The sequence below is a fragment of the Mustela nivalis genome (assembly GCF_964662115.1).
Source record: "Mustela nivalis genome assembly, chromosome: Y".
NCBI classification, from domain to species: domain Eukaryota; kingdom Metazoa; phylum Chordata; class Mammalia; order Carnivora; family Mustelidae; genus Mustela; species Mustela nivalis.
The window spans coordinates 28,805,970-28,826,433 of NC_139041.1; the positions used below are offsets into that span (position 1 = coordinate 28,805,970).

General features: G+C 40.1%; 1 protein-coding gene across 12 annotated transcripts in view; it reads right to left on the reverse strand.

Annotated features, from left to right (window-relative positions):
- Positions 1-20,464, reverse strand: part of LOC309856857 (lysine-specific demethylase 5D) — a 58,673-nt gene that overhangs the window by 22,932 nt on the left and 15,277 nt on the right. For all 12 annotated transcript variants that reach the window (XM_082718541.1, XM_082718537.1, XM_082718536.1 and 9 more), the window contains 5 exons: positions 20,055-20,178; positions 19,764-19,927; positions 8,826-8,984; positions 8,321-8,440; positions 8,047-8,205 (listed from right to left, as the gene is read on the reverse strand). In XM_082718541.1, coding sequence (XP_082574667.1) covers positions 8,047-8,205; positions 8,321-8,440; positions 8,826-8,984; positions 19,764-19,927; positions 20,055-20,178 — 726 coding nt within the window. The remainder of the gene's footprint in view (positions 1-8,046; positions 8,206-8,320; positions 8,441-8,825; positions 8,985-19,763; positions 19,928-20,054; positions 20,179-20,464) is intronic.

A 20,464-nucleotide genomic window follows, 5' to 3' on the forward strand; every position in this document is an offset into this window, starting at 1 on the left:
AAATCTTTAAAAAAAAAAAAAAAAGAATAAGGATAAAGAAACATTTCTTTTTGACAAAACAAATTAAAGATTAAATACCTTTACTTAAAAATTTCTAAAGATTTCATGTCAAACAAAAAGGAACAGTCTTTGAACATCAGAGCTTCAAGAGAAATGGTAAACCAAAAAGAGAAAGTATACACATGAATAGGTGTATATTAAGCTTGAAAATATAAAAGAATAGGGGCGCCTGGGTAGCTCAGTGGGTTAAGCCACTGTCTTCGGCTCAGGTCATGATCTCAGGTCCTGGGATGGAGCCCCACATCGGGCTCTCTGCTCTGCGGGGAGCCTGCTTCCTCCTCTCTGCCTGCCTCTCTGCCTACTTGTGATCTCTGTCTGTCAAATAAATAAATAAAATCTTTTAAAAAAATAAAATAAGGGGGCGCCTGGGTGGCTCAGTGGGTTAAGCCACTGCCTTTGGCTCAGGTCATGATCTCAGGGTCCTGGGATCGAGTCCCGCATCGGGCTCTCTGCTCAGCAGGGAGCCTGCTTCCTCCTCTCTCTCTCTGCCTGCCTCTCTGCCTACTTGTGATCTCTCTGTGTCAAATAAATGAATAAAGGGGCGCCTGGGTGGCTCAGTGGGTTAAAGCCGCTGCCTTCAGCTCAGGTCATGATCTCAGGGTCCTGGGATCGAGTCCCGCATCGGGCTCTCTGCTCCGCGGGGAGCCTGCCTTCCTCTCTCTCTCTCTCTGCCTGCCTTTCCATCTACTTGTGATTTCTCTCTGTCAAATAAATAAATAAAATCTTTAAAAAAAAAAAATAAATGAATAAAATCTTAAATAAATAAATAAATAAATAAAATTTTAAAAATAAATAAAATAAAATATAAAAGAATAAACAGATCTATTTTATAGAGCAAAAAAAAAATGTTTAAGCCTAAATTAAAAAAAAATTTTTTTTAAGATTTTATTTATTTATTTGACAGAGCGAGATCACAAGTAGGCAGAGAGGCAGGCAGAGAGAGAGGAGGAAGCAGGCTCCCCGCTGAGCGGAGAGCCCGATACGGGACTCGATCCCAGGACTCTGGGATCATAACCTGAGCCAAAAGCAGAGGCCCAACCCACTGAGCCACCCAGGTGCCCCAGCCTAAATAAAAATTTTACAAATATTAGAAGAGAGGTGAACAGAACAGTAGAAATCTTACCTCTCTTTGGATGGGGCAAAATTCCAATAAATTTAAACAGTAAGTTGCATTTACTATCTTTTTAAAAATTTTATTTATTTATTTGAGAGGGACAGAGAGGGAACACGAGCCACTCAAGTCCCCTAAGCTGTAATTTAAGTATTAAGAATAAACATATATAGGGGCGCCGGGGTGGCTCAGTGGATTCAAGCCTCTGCCTTCAGCTCAGGTCATGATCCCAGGGGCTGAGATTGAGCACCTCGTCGGGCTCTCTGCTCAGCAAGGAGCCTGCTTCCTCCTCTATCTGCCTGCCTGCCTCTCTGCCTACTTGTGAGCTCTGTCTGTCAAATAAATAAAATCTTAAAAAAAAAAAGGGGGGGGGGGGATGCCTGGGTGGCTCAGTGGGTTAAGCCGCTTCCTTCGGCTCAGGTCATGATCTCAGGGTCCTGGGATTGAGCCCCACATTGGGCTCTCTGCTCAGCGGAGAGCCTGCTTCCCTCTTCCCTTCCTCTCTCTGACTGCCTCTCTGCCTACTTGTGATCTCTGTCAAATAAAAATCTTGAAAAAAAAAAAAAAGTATTAAAGGGGCGCCTGGGTGGCTCAGTGGGTTAAAGCCTCTGCCTTCGGTTCAGGTCATGATCTCAGGGTCCTGGGATTGAGCCCCACATTGGGCTCTCTGCTCAGCGGAGAGCCTGCTTCCCTCTTCCCTTCCTCTCTCTGACTTCCTCTCTACCTACTTGTGATCTGTCAAATAAATAAAGTCTTATAAAAAAAATAAAAAGATGTCTCTTAAAAAAAAAAGGTATTAAGAAGAAACACATATAGGGGTGCCTGGGTGGCCAGTGGGTTAAAGCCTCTGCCGAGCAGGGGTTAAAGCCTCTGCCAGCATGCGGGGCTCAATCCCAGGACCCTGGGATTGTTAGGGCCAATTTAATGTTAAAACCTGTTTAGGTAGCCATATTGTTGTTTACATCCACTGACTTCATTCTGGGAATAAATGCCCCAGAAGTTCCTGGTATCAGTTTCATGTATCGATTCTGGGAGCAAATGCCATAACAATAGAATCCACGTACCTTGGGTCTGAGGTTATACCCTGTAAGACCAGCATGTGAGATTGGGAGGGGGTCGCTCTCTTCGGAGGCGGCCCTGGCCCATCAGTCTGACTTCTAATACTTGGCACAGGATAAAGCTTTACATAACTTTCACTTTGTCTCAGGCTCGTTCCTTTGATAATGGACCCCAACATTCTGGGGGCTCATCTGCAATCAAATGACGAGAACTAAGCCATCATCAGAATTTCTGGGAAAAGCCTCCAGAGGTAAGATCTCGAGATTTTATTCTGCGGGATCTGGTCTATCTGGTTGCGGAGCTCCAGGGGTATAGCCCACCGGGGAGAAGCTGGATGCAGCATTGCTCCCCAGGGCTGGAGTGGATGCATGATGCCCCATTCCTCCACTGTAGATCGCCAGGGTTTCGAGACCCCCTAGGTGCTCAGGGGACCTGCCAGGGGGTTCGAGTCCCCCTAGTGGTCACCGGGGGTTCAAGTCTCCCTAGGCAGTCAGGGACCCGAGAAAATCCCCACCATTAGCAGGTTGTGTTTTTGAGTTCGGATTGTTTCTTACACAGTCTTAGACTTGGTATCTAGTTGAGGAGGGCTGCTGGGTCTGGTCTGCGGTTGCCTTTGTCTTGTCTTTTTGTTGTCTGTTGTTTGTTGTGTTTGAAAATGGGACAAGCGGAGAGTAAGGGACCTATGACACCCCTAAGCCTTGTTCTTCAGCATTTCAAGGATTTTCAAAGTTAAAGCCACCCAGTTGGGTGACAAGGCTTACCCAGGAAAACTCTCTAAAACTGGGAATCCTTTCTCTGCCTTCTGGAAGCACTACCCCTTCTGTTTCTGTACCGACTTGGGTGCAGCCTGCATAACTGGCCTCTAGACTGTCCTCAGTGCTTCCTGCACCATGGCTCCTTCCCTCTTCACTGTCAAGGAGCAAGAAGAGCAGCCCCCCACTCCAGATCTTCCCACCCGTGTCTCAGGTAAACATTAAAAATGGAGTGGGTCCAGGTGTAACATAAGCAGTATTTGAACTAAGTTAAGTTTGTTGGTTTAATTAAGATAGACATGTCTTTTGGGACACCTGCATGGCTCAGTTGGTTGGACGACTGCCTGCGGCTCAGGTCATGATCCCAGAGTCCCGAGATCGAGTACCGCATAAGGCTTCCAGCTCCATGGGGAGTCTGCTTCGCTCTCTGACCTTCTCCTCGCTCATGCTCTCTCTCACTATCTCTCTCTCAAATAAATAAATTAAATCTTTAAAAAAAAAAATGACATGTCTTTAAAGTTATAGCAGTAAATGTGAAACTTCCAAGTTCACCAAAAGTCAAATAAGCTCATTCTATTTGTTAAAATCTGTAAGCAAAGAAATAACTGAACTGATGGTTAATTGTCTCAAAGTTTTAATGGGTAATTATTAAAGTAGCTTTCAAAGTCTTTGATAACCTAAAAGCTTAAAGTTCTGGTTGGATGGCAAAAGGAATTAAATTATAAACATCTAGGTCTTAACCAAATCTAGGATAAAATGCTGAAGCACTGAGTACCTGATGTAGGTTTGTGCTTTTGACTTCTTACTGCAAAGAAACTAAGAATATTTAAATCTTCTGGTTAACATGTTTTGTGCTTAAATGATTCATAAATTTGCCATCTACAGAATTCTGTTGTAACTATTCACTGGTTAATACTTAGCCATCACTAGAGACTGAAGTGTTTCTAAGAATAGAAAATTCTGCTAACTGCAACTAAGACTGATGGAAGTAAGGGTAACAACCCTATATGTAAAAAAGTAGGAGATACATAAGAAAGATAAGAAATGGAAATACATTTTGCTAAAGATAAAGGTAATTTTATACTAAATCAGATGGTGTTTGGAAGAAATGGCTTGGGACAAAACCTGGATGCAAAAGAAAGTTGTAAAAGGTTTGTGAAGGCAAACACATACACAAAAAAGAGGGCCTAACAGAGTAAGTAGTTTTGTCTTAAAGTAAAATGTCTGGTTGCACCAGAACATGAAATGAGGTAATAAAAACTAAACTTGAAGGTATACAGTAAGTCGTAGGCGGCTTGGGAAAGTGACTTTTGGTTTATAGGTTTGAAAGGAAACAATGAAGTAAGTTGAAAATTTGACCATTTTAGATCAGTTTTGATGGATTTATTCACAAGAAGGATAAAAAGACTAATAAATCTCTTCCTGTAAAATGTTTCTGTTCAAATGAGGCATAGTATTTAAGGAAGGAAGACTAAAGCCCTGTATCATGGCAAATCTATATTGGTGATCCACTCAAGTAAATGTTGACTATTATGTAAACTAAAAGGACACTGGCATAAAAAATCTGCTTTCTCTCTGTTCAAAAAGACAAAGTTTTCTTAAATTAATTGATCTACTGTTAAGAGAATGTAAATAATTCTCTCTTTGCCTGCCCAGAGAAACCCGTTTCTATGTTTTATTTTATCAGATCTTAAACATCAGTACTCCTATTTAAGCATGTGCTTTAAAACTTAGATTTTAACAATTGTCAACAAGATTTAAATTGTAAATGATATCTCTTTGACTCATAAGGTTTTTCCCTGGTATACTGTTACTCAGGAAGTATTCCTAAACCAATGATAAACGTTGGGTTACATTTGGGTAAATGCTGGAACTACCCTAGAGGTTCTATACATTTCCTAAAGTTTTAATGTTTTGATAAAGGTCACCACTTGATATTTAACCATATAATGAGTTTTTTCATTTGTAATTGTTTTAATTCTCTTGTAAAATGAATTCCGCCTTAAAGGAAATTCATATGAGAGACTTTCAGGACAAAACCAGGTCTCTGAGATGCTGAAATCCTGGAACTGAAATGGGTTAAAAATTTCCAGAAGTAAGAACTACATTCAAACTAAACCAGAATTAGTAACATGGACTAGATGAACTGAAATATTATAATGTTATGTCTCTTAATGTTTTGTCTTATTTTAAACAATTACTGGTTCTGTAATATTTACTCTTCCAAACAAGGGAAACTTTTTCTTAAGTTATCTGTATCTTACAGAAATGTAAAAGTACTCATTTGTAAACGAATCAAGGCATTCAACTTTTCTCTCTATCTGAACCTTCTGAAATTCAAAAGGTCTCAGTAAGAGATGCCTAGGTGGCTCAGTTGGTTGGACGACTGCCTTCAGCTCGGGTCATGATCCCAGAGTCCCAGGATAGAATCCCACATCGGGCTCCCAGCTCCATGGAGAGTCTGCTTCTCCCTCTGACCTTCTCCTCGCTCATGCTCTCTCTCACTGTCTCTCTCTCTCAAATAAATAAATAAAATCTTTAAAAAAAAAAAGGTCTCAGTAAGTATTCTTTCATCCATGGCAATCAGTCATTTGCATAAGTTCCGTAAGAATCTGTTCTCCTTATAACAGAATACCACTGAAAACACTGGTTATTTTACCAAGGCACTGACTGGAATGTCATATTTTAGAAAGACTCAGATGTGACCAGACAGGTTAAAGGAACTAAGTTTGACTTTATAAAACCTGGAACCATAAAGCCCCCTGAAACTGTTGGCCTGATACCTTGCTTACAGAATTCCCAGCAGCCTCACCAGGTGAGTAAAGGATATCACTTCCTGGCAGGTGTAGGAACCTCAGGATATACTTGGGACCTCCGGAAGAGGAATTCACCCAAATACACAGGTATTGCATGCATGTCTGATGGCAATTACTTGGCTTGGCTTCTGGCCTGGGGACGCTATTACAAGTTCAACCTACAGGTTCCTATAAGAAGCTCCGGCAAAGCAGATTCTAAAAGATCTATATAATCACTCAATGTTCTTGCTGAGCTTATGTAAATAATTCGGCCAAGTTTGTTAAAACTAGACTTGTTTTTCAAATAATTAGTCCTGATTTAGCGATCTCTGAAATGAAGGTTATTTTAGAGAGAAAAATTACCATACCTTTATGGATATTAAATTCTAGATTTGGTTATTTTTACATGTTTATTTATCTAAGCTAGACAACTTAAGGTAAACTTCAGAGAAGTTGCACAATAGCTTGTTTAGATGATATTGCCTAATATTCTGTAGGGATAATAACAAAACCCATATATGGGGTTATATAATAACAGAACCCATAACACAAATATATGTTAGTTTTTATGAAAACCTTTTCAGGCTGGGTAGAGGCTTTTTCTGCCAAACAAGAGATAGCAGGAATAGCAGCCAAAGTGCTCTAGAAAAAATAATTCCTAGTTGGGCCCCCTGGTTTTACTATTACTAATGCTTCTTTTTGGCCCCTGCATTATTAATGCCCTAATGTCATTTATACAAAAAACTGGGGCAATGGGGCGCCTGGGTGGCTCAGTGGATTGAGCCGCTGCCTTCAGCTCAGGTCATGATCTCAGGGTCCTGGGATCGAGTCCCGCATCGGGCTCTCTGCTCAGCAGGGAGCCTGTTCCCTCTCTCTCTCTCTGCCTGCCTCTCCGTCTACTTGTGATTTCTCTCTGTCAAATAAATAAATAAAATCTTTAAAAAAAAAAAAAAAACTGGGGCAATAAAAATGTTAGTCCTGCAAACTCAATATAACCCATTAGAACAAAAGAGATAAAACTGGCTGAAAAGTCAAGGAACTGACTAATCTCCAAAGAAAAGGGGGAAATGTTAGTGCCAATTTAATGTTAAAACCTGTTTACCTATTAGGGCCTGCTTAGCCAGAGTGACTCCATACTGCCTAGGTAGCCATACTGTTGTTTACATCCATGGACTTTATTCCAGGAATAAATGCCCCAGAAGTTCCTGGTATCGGTTCCAGGTATCGATTCTGGGAGTAAACGCCTTAACAATAGAAGCCACATACCTTGGGTTTGCGGTTATGCCCTGTAAAACCAGCCTGTGAGATCGGGAGGAAGTCACTCTCTTCGGAGGTGGCCCTGGCCAGCCAGTCTGACTTCTAATGCTTGGCATACAATAAAGCTTTGCATAACTTTCACTTTTGTCTCAATCTCTTTCCTTTGATAACAGACCCCAACAGGGATCATGACCTAAGCTGAAGGCAGACGCTTAACAACTGTGCCAGATGCCCCTAAAATTTCCCCTCTTAAACTGCTATTATTCTTTCTGGAACAACTGTCTCATAAGGCTTTACATGAACTCAGTGTATATACAAAGCTAAACACTATTTGTCTAGGCTCTGGCCATCATGGTAAAACAGAAATCAGAAAATGAATAACTGTTCAATACTAGGTAAGATGCACTATCTTTTAGCTTCTTCCCAAGTAAGTTTTGCTCTACCCATATTGTTTGGCTGTTCCAAAGAAATTTGTCATGTAATTAGTTAAATTTTCAGACATCTTAATGGGTCTGACTCATGATATGAGATCACCTTGGATAAAACTAGTAGTTTCTGCATTACTCTATTTATGCTACATGATGAAAACAAATTAAAAAGTCAATGAGGGCATTTCCCAAAGCTTTCTTTCAAATTTATATATTAATATGAGTAAACTGGTGATAGCAGTTGTTTGTCTATCATGCAAATAACCAAAGATGGTAGCTTTAAGTATTTACTTTCAGGGAAATCAGAAGGACCCCTGTACCTCCTAGTTGAAAAATCCAACGTTTCATTCTATTCCTGTTTTTTTTTTTTTTTTGCCATCACAAATGCAGAATGGAAACAGTGATGGTTATGGCAGTTATGCACACTCTGGGTTACTGAAAGATCAACCAATACCAGTAACCCTAATCTGTCTTCCCACTATGTGAAAAAAGCACTATATGGAAGGACTTATGAGAACAGATGGTTTCAAAGGCTAATGACTTTCCCTATCTGTGCTGTTAATATGAGTTACAAATCACATTACCTCTTCCTCAGGGGACAGGCTGCCTTTGCTACTGCTGACAGGAAATCCACTGCCAAATTCTTTGGAATGAATGTCTGCTCCATACTCAACCGTCACATCCTCCTCAATGCTGCTCACCAGTCTCCAGAATTCCTTCTCCACAAGTTCTGTAGGTACCATCTGCAACAAGAGATGTAAAAGATGATCACAGTACACTATATTCTGGCCCCATACCTGTATGAGCATAAGACTTATCAGACAGTAATCCTTATATCCCCACTCCACAATCACATACATGCACAGGCATGCTGAAGTAGTCAGCCTTGAAGGAATCAGCCATTTCACCAAAGCTCTGCAAAGTGTACTCCTGGGTGGCCTGCTCGAAGCCAAAGGCTTCAGGGGGCCTCTTACACTCCTAAAATAGAAAGTATTTCAGCAAGAAAGAGAAAACAGGCAAAGAACCCAAAAAGAACAACAGGAGATATACCTTATGTTCTACCCTCCCCCTTTTCTTATGTTTCAAGGTAGGATGGTTTCTTCACTATCTACTAAACCTATTTTTTTCCTTTGGTAATATGGTTCACACCCTTTGTATTATGGTCCATCCTGTCCATGTTTTAAGTGTATACAATCTGTACAACCACTCTTGCTTAATAACCTATAGGTCATCAAAACCTGACACAAACACTAAGAAAAGGGCAGCCAGTAACATCTACTCTAGTTTCCCTTAAAACCAGGAGGCTAGATTTTTAAAAACTACCAAGAACTAAATTTAAAATATTTATATTCAACAATCATACCGCCATGATACACTTCGGGCATCTCCAGACCCCTCTAGGGATTTCAGGAAGGGGTGGCATTAGGCAGAAGATGTGGTAACTGTCATCGCAGCCCTCGCACAGAAGTAACTTATCATCCTCATCCCCTCGGAAGCATAATCGACAGAGGTATGAGTCCATCTACCAGGAAAAATAAAAATATAAGCTGCCGGCTCCATAATACCTTACCCTAGGTTTCCAAACCACTTATCTGAACAACTAACACCAAGCAATGACTAGTGATGTTATATTCATGAGTTCACTATATGGGGGAAAAATATGACAGGATATAAACTATAATGAAATAATTTAATACATCAAGAAATAAACCATGCTTAAGGTGCTTAGAGAACAACAAAGTAAATTTTTTTTAATATAAGATTTAATGGCACAAACCTAAATGATGAAGGTATAAACCGCCATGGATCACTCAAAAAGTTACATATGGTTAATAATAAAATATGCTCAATGCAAATTGAACATAATAAACCCTACTGAACAAACATCCAGTAATACCTGTTACTGTGTAAAGTTTAATACTCTAAAATGTGTCTTCAATTTTCATAATGAATAGGTCACCAAAGTAGCATGCCATTAGAACAAAACACTAGGGGGCAAGGCCGAACAACTTAGATACTTAGATACCACAAAAATAATCTAGTATTAAGATCAAAAACAAAACACATCAAAACATTTTTAGCAGAATGAATATTAGAAAAACCACTTGGGCACCTGGGAGGCTCAGTGGGTTAAGCCTCTGCCTTTAGCTCAGGTCGTAATCTCAAGGTCCTGAGATAGAGGCCCGCGTTGGGCTCTCTATTCAGCAGGAAGCAGCCTGCTTCTCTATCTCTCTCTGCCTGCCTCTCTGCCTACTTGTGATCTCTCTGTCAAATAAATAAACAATTAAATCTTTAAAGAAAGAAAGAAAAAAAACACTTGAAGTGAGAATAGGGTACACTAAAGAATCAAAACTAAAATGATCACGAAAAAGAGGAAAGATGTGACTCAGAGAGTAGGACAACATATATGTCTGTATGAAGACATAATATATCTGTATGAAGCTGGAGAGATACATATATATAAATTTTCATATTAATATAGGAGACACACATATGTCAATGTACAAATATATACACATATATTATTGTATGTATTTACACACACACCTGTACAATTAGCTTTCTTACATATACATGTGTAGCAGTGACCTTTAGTCCCAGCAATTTCAATCCTTTCACAATAAAAATGCCTACGTATCTTTCCTAATGGCATGTATTTTTACAGTAGTATTATTCAATTTCTCTCCAAACTGCAAACTACCAAAAATTCCATGAATAATAAAGAAACTAAGAAATCATAGAGGTATTTTTAAGAAATGTACTTAATAAAACACAATACAGTGAGAACTTACACAATACAAAGCGTATCAATGAACAAGGAAAGCAATACAACATTATACACTGATATTACTTAAAAGTACAAAAATAAGGAAAGCTGTTTTTACATATTAAAAATTTTTTGAAAAAAAAATTTTGTGTATGCATGCTATACTGTAACAAAAAAAGGCAACAGGTGCACCTAGGTGGCTCAGTGAGTTAAGGCCTCTGCATTTGGCTCAAGTCATGATCCCAGGGTCCTGAGATCAAGCTCAGCAGGAAGTCTGCTTTGCCCTCTCTCTCTGCCTGCCTCTCTGCCTACTTATGACCTCTGCCTGTCAAATAAATAAATAAAATCTTAAAAAAAAGGGGGGCAATAGAACTAGGTGACCAACTAGATGTAAAGGTAACAGAAAAGTCCTAAAAGACTCCAGACTTCACATTTGGATGACAAAATCTTGCTACAGCCTGTAACATAACAAACTCAAGGTCAAATGGGAAAGTGACCATAATATATATAATCCCTAAGTAATGAGGAAGAGATACGAGAAATACAGGAGCTAGAATTTAAAATACAAATCTTTCCAAAGACAAAATTTTTAGGGACAACTGGATGGCTCAGTCAGTTACATGTGTGCCTTCAGCTCAGGACATGATCCCAGGACCCTGGTATCTAGTCCCACATTTGAGCTCCCTACTCAGTGGGGAGTTTGCTTCTCCCTCTCCCTGCCACTCCCCACGCTTCCGCTTTCTCATTGTTTCTCTCTGACAAATAAATAAGTAAAATGTTTTTAAAAAGAGGTAAAATTTTTAGGAACATCAGTAATTACAGAGTAGGCATAGTCAAATAAAAATTGGGAAAAAATAAAAGTACAATTTGCTAGAAAAGAAAAAAGATAAACAAGAAAGGAAACTGACCATTCCATAAACCAGAGACTCCAAAATATTCAAGTGATTCTAAAAATCCTTCTAAGTAAGCAGCACAAAATGGGAAAAGAGAAGTCACAGACATTAAAGGCACAAGGCAAGATCTGCTATATGAGATGTTCTATTTTTGAAGCATTTGCCAAAAACAACCCGCTTTCACTTTAGTCCTACAATATACAGATGTAAGTCAAGCTGAGAAAATACTTGTTACGGGTATTGGAAAAGATTCAGCAGCATGGGAGAAATTTCAGATTTTAAAAATAGGAGATGCAAATTTCCCTCCTAAGTATAATACCCGGAGTATGTTTCTACTCCTTCCTAGCCATCTGTTTCTTCATATAAAAAAACCCAGAAGTAAATGGAAGGGAGGAGAATGTAAGGTGGATTAACTCCAGGTTCCACCGAGTTCTGAAAGTTCAAACACAGAGGGGAAGAGAAAGATGGTGAACGAGTCAGGGACCCCATTTCAAATAGTCCCTTGAATTTAGCTGGCTATCTACCAAGCTATTCTGAACACCCATGAAATCAGCCTGAGATTTAAAACTGTACATCTGGATCAATATGGGGGCAGATGATCATCAGTCAAGAGGTACAAAGGAGGAGTGTCTGGGTAGCGCAGGGGGTTAAAGCCTCTGCCTTCGGGCCAGGTCATGATCCCAGGTTCCTGGGATCGAGCCCCGCATGAGGCTGTCCACTCAGCAGGGAGCCTGCTTCCCCCCCCAATCTGCCTGCCTCTCTGCCTACTTGTAAACTCTATTTGTCATATAAATAAATAAAATCTTTAAAAAAAAAAAACATAAAAAGAGGTACAAAGAACAGAGTTGTGATTGCTTGGGCAGATTTGGGAGGATAAACAGAAGAGAGACGGAGCCTACCAGAAGCTAGCCATTGGAAAGTAACATAATACCGCAGGGCAAAAGTGTCCTGCTCCTGAGGACCAGCGATAGCTTGTAGACCAGGGGTGGCAGGTCAGAAAAAGACTGATAACAGCACTCAAACACAACACAGGGGCTTAAGGGGCAAATTCAGGGACCAGGAAGCTGCAAGCCCCGACCTCAGCCTGCAGGCCTTGGGGACTGGCCACTGGCACCTCAGGTGCCACCCAAGCCCACCCAGATCCAGACTGTTCGCAGTTTGGGAGACACAGAGGGTAGAGGCAAGTGGGGGTCTGGGCTGACTGCTAAAAGGATCACTGGGTGTGCACCACCTGTGGAATGCTGCGATTTTCAGCGGTGCTTACAGAGGGGAAGACTGTGTGTTCCAAAGGGTTCAGAGAGGAGCAAACTGTGGCTTCTCTTCTCTGAGATGGAGGTCTGGGTGTGGACATTTTCCTTTGCTCTGATCCTCCAAAAAGATGTGAAAAGGTGCTGGAAAATGAAACCCAAAACTCAGCTTCAACAGAGCCCACCCCCTTGATACGGGGCAGAGCAACTCCGCCCAAGTAGGACTGACTGAAAAACAATATGGCATGACCCTCTCCCAGAAGACAAGCTGGAAGAACAAGAGGATGACAACCCAAGGGTACCTAAAACTGTAAAACCCTAACACTAGGGGAAAATAGTATATTGAACTTCTGTTGTTTGCCTCACCGCCTGTGTATTTCTCAGATGCAACTACTCACTTTTTTAAAAATTCTTGCTCATGTGTTTTCTGTTTTCTTTTTTTCATTTTTTCTTTTTTTATCATGTTTTCATGTTTTCTTTTTTATCATTTCAATTAGGTGGTTAATACAACATATCCCATAGTGACTATTTTTAATTTTATTTTTTCAGTGTTCCAAGATTCATTGTCCATAATAACTTTTTAACTAAAACTTTTTCACACATACACTTTATGTGTATATACATACATACATTAAACATATGTATGTTGAATATATGTATACATTGAATATATATACACATTGAAGCTTACACATATACATATACATACATATATGTATATACACATACATGTGTGTACATATACGTGCACACATACATATATATACATATACATGTGTGTATATATGTATGTATAAGTTTTAATGTAGTCCTTTTCTCCCTATTCAATACTGCCTTTATATATATATATATACACACCAGTTTTAATTTCCTGTATTTCTGGGAAGTAAGGTTTTCAAACAAACAAAAGAACAAAGTAGGGCTTTCAAACAAACAAAAGAACAAAATATTATTTCACATAAACAGAAAAAAATGCACCCAGGAAGAACTGAAATCACCCACAACATCCACATCAAGAGATTATAGCCACCTTAACTTAGACCCCCTTTATTGTTTTTTATTTTTGTTAGTCTTTTTGTTTGTTTTTGGTTTTATATTTTATAATCTTATTCTTGGGATTCATAATGGCTGGGGGCATTTTTTTGGTGGTGGCTCCCAATTCTTCTGAACTTTCTGAGAGTGCACTTTGCCTGGACTGTGGTTGATATTTTCGACTGTACATCCTCTCAACCACAACTCGAGAATAACTAGGAGGAGGAATTCCCAACAAAGAAAACACCCAGAGACAACAGCCTCTCCCACAGACTTAGTGGATATGGATATAAGCAAGATGTCAGAAACAGACTTCAGGGCAAGAATTATGAGACAATAGCTAGGCTTGAGAAAACCACTAACAGCAGCATAGAATCTCTAAGGGCAGAAATGAGAGTTAATCAGGCCAAACTTAAAAATGAAATGCAGTATAAACCAGATACTCTAACAACTAGGAAGAAGGACGAATTAGTGATCTAGAAGATAAACTGATAGGAAGGAAGGAGGAGGCCTGGAGTAAACAGTTTAAAATCTATGAGAACAAACTTAGAGAAATCAATGACACTATGAAACATTCCAATGTCAGAATTTTTGGGATCAATGAGGGGATAAGGAGAAAGAGAAGACTAGGAGATATATTTTTAACAAAACCATGAAATGTTACAATGTCAGAATTATGGGGATCCCTGAGCGGGCAGACAGAGAGACTAAAAGATATATTTGAGCAAATTGTAGCTGAGAACCTCCCTAACCTAGAAAAGGAAACCAGCATTTGCGTCCTAGAGGCAGAGAAGACCCCTCCCAAGATCAAGGAGAACAGAAAACTCACAAATTTTAGAACCAAGGACGCCATCCAAGGGCAGTTAAGGGGAAGAGAGTCCTTACATACAGCATAGAGACATCAGAGTAACGTCAGACCTATCCACAGAGACCTGTCAAGACAAAAAGGGCTGGCAAGACATATTCAGGCTATTAAATGAGAAGACCACACAGCCAAGAATTCTTTATACGGAAAGGCTGACATTCAGAATGGATGGAGAGAAAACGATCTTACGAGACGGGCAAAAGATGAAAGAATACATGACCACTAACCTAGCTCTGCAAGAAACATTAAGGGAGGGGTTCTATAAAAGGACAAAGATGCTGAGAGGAATATGGACCAGAAATTTACAGAGACAATCCATAGAAACATGAACTGTACAGACAAGAGGATGACAATAAATCTGTACCTTTCATTAGTAACCCTCAACATGAACGGCCTAAATGCTGCCATAAAACAGCACAGGGCTGAAAACTGCATACAAAGACAGGATATATGTTATCTAAGAGACTCATTCTGAGCCTAAAGAAACATCCAGACTGAAACAGGATGGAGAATCATTTTTCATGCCAATGGGACTCAAAAGAAAGCAGGGTAGCAATTCTTTTATCAGGCAAATTAGAATTTAAAACAAACACTGTAATAACAGATCCGGCAGATACATTTGTAAAGGGTCTAACCAACAAGAAGATCTAACAACTGTAAATACCTATGCCCCCAATATAGGAAGAGCCAACTACGTAACCCAACTGTTAACCAAAATAAAGAATCAGATTGACAAGAATACATTAATAGTAGGAGATTTTAACAATGCATTCGCAGCACTGGACAGATCACCTAAACAGAAGATCAAAAAAAACGTAACTTTGAATGACACACTGGCTCAGATGAACTAAGAAATATGTACAGAATAATCCACTCTAAAACAACAGAATAATCATTCTTCTTGACTCCACATGGAACTTCCTATGAAATAGACCACATACTGGGTTACAAATCAGGATTCAACCAATACCAAAAGACTGATATTATTCCCTGCATATTAGATGACAATGGCTTAAAACTGTAACTCAATCACAAGAAAAGTTTTGAAAAATTCAAACACTTGGAAGCTAAAGACCATCCTGCTTAAGAACATTTGGGTCAACCAGGAAATCAAAGAACAACTTAAACAATTCATGAAAACCAATGAGAACGAAAGCATATCGGTCCAAAACCTACGGGCTATGGCAAAGGCGGTCCTAAAGGGGAAAGAGAGAGTCATCCCAGCCTCATTCAAAAATACAGAAAAATCCCAAACACAAACTACCTTTATACTTTCAAAAAATTGGAGAATAAAAAAATTAAGCCCAACCAATGCACGAAAAGGATAATAATTAAGATCAGAGCAGAGATAAATGAATTACAAACCAGAGATACAGCAGAACACATCGACAAAACTAGAAATTGGTCCTCTGAAAGAATTAATGATATTAATAAACCACTGGCCAGACTTAACCAAAAAAGAGAAAGGACTCAAATTAGTAAAATCAGGAATGAAAGGAAAAAGATCATCACTAACACCAACAAAATAGAAACAACAGAAATTATTATCAACAGCTAAATGGCAGTAAGTTAAGCAACCTAGAAGAAATGGCTGCATTCCTAGAAACCTATAAACTTCTAAGACTGAAACGGGACAACTGACAACCTGAATAGACCGATGACCAGTAACAAAATTAAAACATTAATTAAAAACCTCCCAAAAGGGACGCCTGGGTGGCTCAGTTGGTTAAGCAGCTGCCTTCGGCTCAGGTCATGATCCCAGCATCCTGGGATCAAGTCCCACGTCGGGCTCCTTGCTCAGCAGGCAGCCTGCTTCTCCCTCTGCCTCTGCCTGCCATTCTGTCTGCCTGTGCTCGCTCTCTCCCCATCTCTCTCTCTGATAAATAAATAAAATCTTTAAAAAAATAATAAAAAAAATAAAAACTTCCCAAAAAACAAGAGTTTAGGACCAGATGGCTTCCCACGGAAATTCTACCAAACATTCAAAGAAGAAATCATACCTACTCTACTGAAGCTGTTCCAAAAAACAGAAACAGAAGGAAAACTTCCAGACTCTTTCTATGAAGCCACCACTACCTTGATCCCCAAACCAGGCAAAGACCCATCAAAAAGGAGAATTTCAGACCAATATCCCTGATGAATACAGAAGCCAAGATTCTCAACAAGACCCTAGCTAATAGGATCAAACAGTACGTTAAAAAGATTATTTACCGGGGCGCCTGGGTGGCTCAGAGGGTTAAGCCGCTGCCTTCGGCTCAGGTCATGATCTCAGGGTCCTGGGATCGAGTCCCGCATCGGGCTCTCTGCTCAGCAGGGAGCCTGCTTCACTCTCTCTCTTTCTCTACCTGCCTCTCCATCTACTTGTGATCTCTCTCTGTCAAATAAATAAATAAAATCTTATAAAAAAAAAAAAAAGATTATTTACCATGATCAGGTGGGATTTATCCCTGGGATGCAAGCGTGGTTCAACATTCGCAAATCAATCAACGTGACGAACAAATCAATACGAGAAGACAGAAGAGCCACATGGTCCTCTCAATCGAAGCAGAAAAAGCATCTGACAAAATACAGCATCCTTTCCTGATTAAAACTCTTCAGAGTACAGGGATAGAGGGAACATTCCTCAACTTCATAAAATCCATCTATGAAAAACCCACGGTGGATATCATTCTCAACGGGGAAAAGCTGAGAGCCTTTCCCTTAAGATCAGGAACACGACAGAGATGTTCAACACAGTACTAGAAGTCCTAGCAACAGCAACTGGACAGCAAAAGGAAATAAAAGGTATTCAAACTGGCAAAGAAGTCGTCAATCTCTCTCTTCTCAGATTACATAATACTCTTAGGTGGAAAATCAAAATTCTCCACCCCCAGAGTACTAGAACTCATACAGCAATTCAGCAACACGGCAGAACACAAAATCAATGCACAGAAATCCGCTGCTTTCTTATACCCTAACAATGTGACTGTAGAAAGAGAAACCAGAGAAGCGATTCCATTTACAACAGCACCAAGAACCATAAGATACCTTGGAATAAACCTAACCGAAGAGGTGAAGGATATATACTCTGGGAACGAAAGAATACTTAAGAAAGAAACTGAAGAAGACAAAAACATGGAAACACATTCCATGCTCACAGATCAGAAAAATAAACACTGTCAAAACGTCTATCCTCCCCAGAGCTATCCGTACTTTCAACGCCATCCGCATCAGAACAACAGGGCATTTTTCAAAAAACAATCCTAAAACTTGTAGCGAACCAGAAAAGACCCCAAACTGCCAATGAAATGTTGAAAAGTAAACAAAGCTGGGGCATCACACTGCCTGGCTTCAAGCTTTATTACAAAGCTGCAATCACCAAGACAGCATGGTACTGGTATAGAAACAGACACATAGACCAGTGGAACAGAGTAGAGAGCCCAGATATGGATCCTCAACTCTATGGTCAACTAATCTCCCACACACCAGGAAAAAAAGATCCTTTGGAAAAAAGACAGTCTCTTCAATAAACAGTGCTGGGAAAACTGGACAGCTATGTACAGAAGAATGAAAGTCAACCATCCACTTACAACATACACAAAGATAAACTCAAAATGAATGAAAGAACTCAACGTGAGGCAGGAATGCATCAAAATCCTATAAGAGAACACAGGCAGTATTCTCTTCGACACCAGCCACAGCAACTTCTTTCGAGACGTGTCTCCAAAGGCCAGGGAAACAAAAGCAAAAATGAGCTTTTGGGACTTCATCAAGACAAAAAGCTTCTGCACAGCAAAGGAAATGGTCAACGAAACACAGAGGCAATCCATGGAATGGGAGAAGATATTTGCAAATGACATATAGACAAAGGTCTGATATCCAAGATCTATAAACAACTTCTCAAGTAAAATCTTAAAGAAAGAAAGGTGAGGGCACCTGGGCGGCTCAGCTGGTTAAGCAACTGCCTTTGGCTCAGGTTATGAACCTGGAGCCCGGGACTGAGTGCCACATCAGGCTCCCTGCTCATCAGGGAGTCTGCTCATCCCTCTAACCCTCTCCCTCTATGCGGTTTCTCTCTCTCAAGGAAATAAGTAAACTCTTTTAAAGAACTTCTCAAACTCAATAGCCAAAAAACTAATAACCCAGTCAAAAAATGGGCATAAGACAAGAAACAACACTTCTCCAAAAAAGACATACAAATGGGTAACAGATACATGAAAAAATGCTCAACATCACTAGCCATCAGGGAAAGACAAATCAAAATGACAATGGGATATCACCACAACCAGTTACAATGGCAAAAATTAACAAGAAAGGAATAAACAAGTGTTGGAGAGGATGTGAAGAAAGGGGAACTCTCTTACACGTTGGTGAGACTATAGTTTAAGTTGGTGTAGCTACCGTGGGAAACAGTATGGAGGTTATTCAAGATGTTAAGAATAGAGCTATCCTCTGACTCGGCAATTGCACTACTGGGTATTTATCCCAAAGATACAGAGGTAGTGAAAGGAAAGGGCACAGGCTACCCCAAAGTTTATAGCTGCAATGGCCACAGTTGCCAAACTGTAGAAAGAACCGAGATACTCTTCAAAACATGAAAAGATATAGATGATATGGTCCAATATATACAATGGAATGTTACTCAGCCATCAAAAAGTATGAATAGCTATCATTTGCATCAACATAGATGTAACCAGCGGGTATTATGCTAAGCGAAATAAGTCAAGCAGAGAAAGACAATTATCATTTGTTTTCACTCATATATGGGACATAAGCAATAATACGAAGGACCACAAGGGAAGGGAGGGAAATCCAAAGGGGGAGAAATCAGAGAGGAAGATGAACCATTCTCTATTTCTCACAGACTCCGACAAACAATCTGGCAGTTTCAGAAGGGAGGAAAGTGGGAGAAGGGGATAACAGGGCGATGGTATTAAGAAGGGCATGTGTTGGGGCACCTGGGTGGCGTCAGTGGGTTAATGCCTCTGCCTTCGGCTCTGGTCATGATCCCAGGGTCCTGGGATCGAGCCCCGCACTGGGCTCTGTGCTCTGCAGGGAACCTGCTTCCTCCTCTCTCTCTCTGCCTGCCTCTCTGCCTACTTGTGATTTCTCTCTGTCAAATAAATAAAATCTTTAACAAAAAAAAAAAAAAGGGGGGGGGGCACGTGTTGTGATGAGTACTGCATGTCACACCTATATAATGGCTAACTAAGCATAATAAAAAATACATATATACATACATACTTACATAGTTTCACTTGGGAGAGAAAAAGTGTTAGAAAATCATAGGTGGGGAACCTGGGTGACTAGGCGTCAGTGGGTTAAAGCCTCTGCCTTGGGCTCAGGTCATGATCCTCAGGGTCCTGGGATGGAGCCCTGAATCGGGTTCTCTGCTCAGCAGGAAGCCTGCTTCCTCCTCTCTTTCTGCCTGCCTCTCTGCCTAGTTGTGATCTTGGTCTGTCAAATAAATAAATAAAATCTTTTAAAAAAAATAATAAATCATAGGTTAAGTCCTTACAAACTGGGCACTACTGTGATTCCTCCTTAATTGCATGGTCATCTTGGTACAGGGCTCTCCACTGTGATTCAGGTCCTCTCTTGGCAATGGTGACATCCTTTTCCCATCCTCTCTTCGTTCCTCCTTCATCAGAACCGTGCGAGGGCATATGACACCTTCTTTATCTAGGGCAATCAGAAACAAATCTGAAAACAAATCTATTCTCCCATCAAAGTCAACAAACCAACTCTCCCACTTCTGTACTTTAACCCACACATTGTCACATTGTCTCTTGGCTTTATTATGCTTCACCTTTCTTCCGTAAAGTCTTATCCCTGGCCATTAGCCCCAAGCCCATCATCTTGGGACCAGCCCCATAGATCTGCAGTTTCTTCAGCTCTGGATTCTTCTCAATATCTTCCTCTGTAGGTTCTGGCTATAAAAACAAGGTTCAAAGAAGGAAACAAGTTACATATATGTATATATACACACATACAAATACATATTTCAGGCAAGATCTAAACTTCCATTATTTGCAAATTATCTTGGGAAGTATCCCAAAAGAAGTCACAGAGAGTTAAGTCAATCAACAGTTTACACTTATCTTTAACTATTTTAAGATTTAATTAATTTATTTATTTAAGGAGAAAGCGAGAGAGTCAACACAAGCAGGGTGAATGGGAAAGGGAGAGATAGGCTCCCGTTGTGCAAGGACCCTGATG